Below are 6,000 nucleotides of genomic sequence, written 5' to 3' on the forward strand. Positions count from 1 at the left end.
TTTAGAGACTAAAGATTTTTTGCCTTTTCTTTCTGAGCCATTTGCTTTATTTTTGCTTCATTAAAAGCAAACTTGATTCTATTTACAGAAACCTAATAATGAAGGGCTGGCCCGGTGGCACACTGCTATAGTGCACTGCTTGGGAGCGTGGTGGCGCTCCCGCCGAGGGTTCGGATCCCACATACAGATCGGTTCCCGCTCACTGGCTGAGCGAGGTGCAGGCGCAGCACCGAGGGTTGCGATCCCGTTGCCGGTCCCGGTCCGGTGCGGGGGCGACACTGAGGGTTGCGATCCGTTGCCGGACACGGAAAAAGACAAAAAAGAAAAAGAAAAAAAAAAGAAAAAGAAACTTAATAATGAAAAGTACAAGGATAGACTTTATATTATCACAAACCTGTTCTATGTTAGCCTAAATCTAAATTTGGATTTGGCTTTTGTGTTGTTCTTTCTGCTGGTAGGAAAGATATGGTGATGACACAATTGTTAAAGTTCCACAAAGAAACCAGGCCTTTTTGAATGCATGAAAGTTTTGAATTTCTGAGTGCTAAAAGGGGAATTGCTTTTGGTGGACATGTTTTTTCAGTAGAGTGAAAACGTGCACATTTACGTTTCTCAGATACCTAACTGCAGTGGCCCCTAACGCATCTCTGGATTTTCATTTTCTTTCCTAGCACCCTGTAAAGCCTGATTTACCAAGTATGTAGTAGGGAACAGACTGCAATGTGCCGTTTGTTCTTTGAAGCTGTCGGTTGTGACAGGGAAGAAACTTTCTCCTTATCGCCACTGCCCTTCGTCCTTTCTTCATTGGTAGGAACTTCATAGTGAGCTTGCCCTAAAGCTAAGCCTAAATTTATGGCCGAAGTCTCATCTTAGAAGGGACGTGGAGGGGACCCTCCAGATGGAGTATGTTCCTTCAGGTGCTTGGTCTCATTTTGTAAAGAGAAAAAATATTCTTTAAAAAATCTTTTTAGGCTTCTTAAGGAAGTTTAACCAGTGCTAAAGGTCACCGTTTAAAAAATATTTATATATTGACGAGTTGAATCTTGCTTATTATCCAGCAGTGCATTCTAACCAGTTTCCAACTGATAGATGGTTGACTTCATCTTTCCCAAAATAGAAATTCTGAAATGCCTGTTTATTTCCTAACTACCCATATGCCTTTTGATAGATTTGATCCAGCCACTAATATGTATGTCTTAAAATTTCACTGAAAGTAATTTTAAACCATAAAAGATTTTAAAAATACATTTAAAAGACTAAGAACTATTGCCTTTCTTCCGACATTATCTCCCCTTCCTTCTGAAAGCCAGTATATTGGCCATTTTATAAAGTTTTTATTTAAGTGTGCCTCATCCTTGCACTGCAGTGAAAGGACCCTTTTCTCTTCCGAATATCCCTGTCAAAATTATGTTAGTGGTAGGATGGATTTATATCCTATGATGTACGCAAGATATTGCATTATGCAGTATTTAAGTGAAAATGTCAGAAAGTAAAGCAAGAATGTTGTAGTTAAAAGTGCTTTAAACTATGACTGGAATGTGACATTGGAAAGTTTATTAATTGTTCCTATGGTTTTTATTAAGAGCTTACAGATCTCGTATTCAAGATGGGGAAAAAAAGTTCCTTACATGTCTCCCGAGAAGCGTTGCTTTTGTATACTTCAAGCTATAGTGATTTTTATTGTGCTTTTTATTTGAGTCTGTCACTTGTATTCAATCTAAGAGTCTTTGATTGTGTTTTGCTGCTTATTGAATCTTTGTGGTAGGTAGGTTTTTACTATGCCTGCAGCCTATAAAAGTATCCATTTTTAAAAATTTTTTTATCTTATGTAATTGTCAAGTATAAACAGTATCCTCACATAACTAAAATTAGTCTCAAAATATCTTCTTTTTTTACTGGGAAGAAGACAATTTTAAGGTTAATGGACTCCTTTAATTCTTGTTTAGTTTGCTATAACTAAAAATCTATAAAATAGTAACATAATGAGAATTATTTTTTAAAGTTCTATTGTACACCCCTTTAAATGGTTTTTCCCCTTCATAGACGGGATTCTGCAAGGAAAAATCAGATTGTTTTTGACAACAGGTCCTATGATTCATTACACAGGTATCACCTGCTGTGACTTTGTGATTTCAGACTTTTAAATAAATAACATGTTCAGGATAGGGCTGAGCTTTTTCTACCTGGATTGGTAATCACCACAAGGGAGATATTTAGAATAAATGAATCTTTCATTTTTAACTTTATTTTGAACACTTAAAAAAAAAATCCTACCATCACTTTATAGTTTGATTAGGATAAATATAAATGGTAAACATATCAAAAATATTAGAATGATAATCTAAGGTCACATGTATTGTCTAGGCTGTTTGTAGCTTTAGCATTTTCTATTAAAGGCTGTTCTCTTTATGATTATGAGATACGGCTTTTAAAAAGTGGAATTAGAAGATCCTGTACTGTTTATTGGAATATGGGACAATATTAAAGACACAATTGTGAATAATTTATTCTTTGAGGAAAATCTGTTTCCTAGATACTTTGTAGTAAATTAAGTATCTTTAATAACCTAACATCCCGAGCAGATTATTTCATTTTCTAGGATGAGCCCTATCATACCATTTTTAAATTAAGAAACCAAGATATAATTTTTTTGCAAAAATTCCTCAAATATTTTTCAGCTATTTGTAGAATTAATTTGGCAGAATAGGGACTTAAATATTATAGTGAAGTCATTTTATAGGCAGGTGTCTAGAGGTAACACTTTCATTATAAAGTAATAAAAACCTCTGAGGATCCCTCATATTTTGTAATCAATTACAATGAAAAACCCATAGGTTAGAAAAAGCTGAAATAATCCATGTTATTGTGTGCATCTGTTTTTTAGAACACACATTGAGTCTACCAGGAACGTGAATTAAATAGTATACGGAGGGGGGACCTATGGTAGTGAGTAGGGAGTTCTGCAATCAGACTCTTTGGCCAAATTCTTATTTGCTAAAATTATTTTCATGCTATTGATGATTAAAATATTTGGTAAGTTTATTTTGTCAGCTAGTTAAATCTCCATAAAATGTTTATACTGCAGTAGTGGAATCATTTTTCTTGCTTTTTTTCAAGGTGGTTTAATTTTTCTGACCAAAAGATTTATTTAGAACATGTGCTAGTGTACAGAGAGAAAAATAGCATTTAATAATGAGATGTTTTTGGTAGTAAATCTTCTCAGTTATCTTGCTGCATTCACAGATAGTGCCCCTGGGATAATATTGTTGATAAACCTTTTTAAAAAAAAAGTGGTGATTACTTCTTTCCTTCAGTATGAAAAGTTCCCCCCTTTAGTTAATTACCATGGTGGTGGTGGTGATGGTGATGGATTGCATGTTAGCATGAATTAAATTTTTTAAAAATTGCATGTTTCCACAATTGTTTATTATGTAACAATAATAATTTTTGCATTGTTTAGCAACTATGGATATATTCATAACATACTGCCGAGTTAAGTATCGGACTGTAGTTATTCACATGAATTTCAGAGGTATCCTTATATAACCTAGGAGAAAATAATTAGCTAGTTGTGCCACTTAAATGTGAAAAGTGAAAGAAAAGCAGAGTAATTAATAATTTAATTCTGGAGAGCAGGAATAGATAACATGAATATATGCACAGTGTGTCAACCTTCAAGAATGTTTATTAGATGTGACTCTGCACAGAGCACCATAATTTGCATACTGTGAACCTCAGTAAATCTTAAGTGACTATAGAATTAAGTGTCCCCTCAGTAAAGTAAGAAGATATATACTGAAAATAGGAAAGGAAATATTTTATATAAATCTTATCCCCTACAGTACCTGGCTCAGTACTTTTTAAATGAAGTTTTCTTAAAGTTATTTTCTCTTTTTCATGTAAGCAAATACCTAATAAGGTAAAATTGGCTAAGTTGCTTTATAATTTTTAAGTAGTAATATGTTTTGAATTAAAGCAAATTAACTCAGTATTTCATCTTCATGAGCAATGCCTATGAGTTTGAAGCATTATATGTTTTATAAGAATTATGAAATTATAACTTTGAAACAAAGTTATTCTTATTGGGTCTTTGTTCAGATTTCTAATATTGATACTCTGCAAAATTGAAAATATGTGACTTGACTGATGGTTTCAAATTGCATTGACTTGTGGCCCTTAATAATTGGCCACTTACCTACAGTAAACCAGAAAGTAGAATAGTATCCAATTAAACTCTAGGTTTACCAGGGAGGGTTTTGTCTTATTGCCAGAATTGGAGAGGGAGCCATGAGCCATGGCTGATTTATTTGGTATTGAAACTTTTGTTGCTTAAAATATACGTAATCCCTTAAAATGACTTCCTCATATAAAATTTTTAATAGAAGTGGTACTTTTAAAAGTGCAATAATAGTTGACAAACTGCTTCTGTCTGGCATGTCATTTAAAAAACAAAACAAAGTAAGTTTATAGAAGTAGTTAACCTGAAATGCATCATTCAAATGATGTCTTCATAAACACTTCGTGGGAAATAGCCAAATAGATATACTTCTCGCCATATAATCATTTTTCCAACATTCTTGTTTATTTTGATGCTTGAAGTGGAGGAGTAGAATATATACAGACACACACACACACGCACACACACACAGCAGGGGTCCCCCGTCCTGTACACGTACTCATGGACATGCTTGCACAGCAAAAGTCCAAAAAACGTGTATATACACACAAAGTAATCATGCTTACCAAAATGTTTTCTTCCTGCAAACTGATGCTTAGAATTTATAAATTGCTGACATAGTTACAGTAAAATATGCAAATCTTTATATTTTTTTCTTCCATTGGTTTGCCAGGTATTTAGTAGATAACGTAAAATTTCAAGAGAAAGAGAAAACGAGATTGTGTTATTTGGACTTCGGATGTTTCAGCTGGCCTCTTCATCACTGTCTTGGTCAACATGCCACATGTTACCTTGTCACCTTCCTCACACCCAAAGGACGCTGTCTCTTCTCTTTACTGAAGAAGTTTCTCCATCTTGTTACCTTTTTCTAGTTTCTTTGTACATAGCTGAAAATACTGAGAAAAGTGATAAATATTTCTGTTTTATTCTCTAATTAGTCCTACAATTTTGACAATTAACTTTTTAACAAAATGTGTTTTATTTAAGAAATGTATTTAAATCTGGTGTTGGGTTGATAAATTTGCAATTAGTCATAAATGCATTAGCTATCATAAATGTTGTTTACCTGTCCTGGAAATTTCATTTGTACAGACCAAAATCCACACCCTCATCACAGCCCAGTGCCAATGGAGTCCAGACAGAAGGACTCGATTACGACAGGCTGAAGCAGGTATGTGCTCAGAGGCAGCTTTAAGTGTGAGGTTTGCATTAGTCATAAAATAATGAGCTTCTGCTTTTCACTTACCATATTGGCAAAAATGTACCCAACAGATCTGATTTTGGCAAGAATGTGAGGAAATGGGCACTCCTGTTACTTCTGTTTTCTAAAAAGCAGTTTGGGAAAACAAATCAAAAACCTTAAATATAAATGTTTTGGGCTGGCCAGTTAGTTCAGTTGGTTAGAGTGCAATGTTATAATACCAAGGTCAAGGGTTCAGATCCCTGTGCTGGTCAGCCACAATTTAAAAAAAAAAAAGTCTTACTTTTGAACCCAGCAATTGTAGAAGTACACATATATATATAGTGGGGGCTGGGGTTCTGCAGCCATGAAGGAAACAGAGTATTTAATAGTGAATTGTAATTTGCCCATGTTAGGTGAAAGAGGTAACAAAACAAATGTGTACATTTTTATAAAATTGAAACTCAATTTTATAAAAATAAAAAAAAAATACTGTCCATATTTTGGGTACATATATGTTATATATAATATCTGTGTACTCAGAAAAAAGTAATGATAAGCTTGTGAGTATTAAAATATTTTCTTCGGCCGGCCCGGTGGCGCACTGCTACAGTGCGCTGCCTGGGAGTGCAGTGGCGCTCCC

At 34.3% G+C, this 6,000-nt stretch overlaps 1 protein-coding gene across 1 annotated transcript in view; it reads left to right on the forward strand.

Annotated features, from left to right (window-relative positions):
* The window catches only part of ENAH (enabled homolog (Drosophila)), a 168,665-nt gene that overhangs the window by 137,906 nt on the left and 24,759 nt on the right, over positions 1 to 6,000 (forward strand). Inside the window, exons 14-15 of the mRNA XM_008567993.1 lie at positions 2,044 to 2,106; positions 5,270 to 5,348. Of these exons, the coding sequence (XP_008566215.1) occupies positions 2,044 to 2,106; positions 5,270 to 5,348 (142 nt within the window). The remainder of the gene's footprint in view (positions 1 to 2,043; positions 2,107 to 5,269; positions 5,349 to 6,000) is intronic.

The sequence above is a fragment of the Galeopterus variegatus genome, unplaced genomic scaffold (genome assembly GCF_000696425.1).
Source record: "Galeopterus variegatus unplaced genomic scaffold, G_variegatus-3.0.2 Scaffold365, whole genome shotgun sequence".
In the NCBI taxonomy this organism is placed as follows: Eukaryota; Metazoa; Chordata; class Mammalia; order Dermoptera; family Cynocephalidae; genus Galeopterus; species Galeopterus variegatus.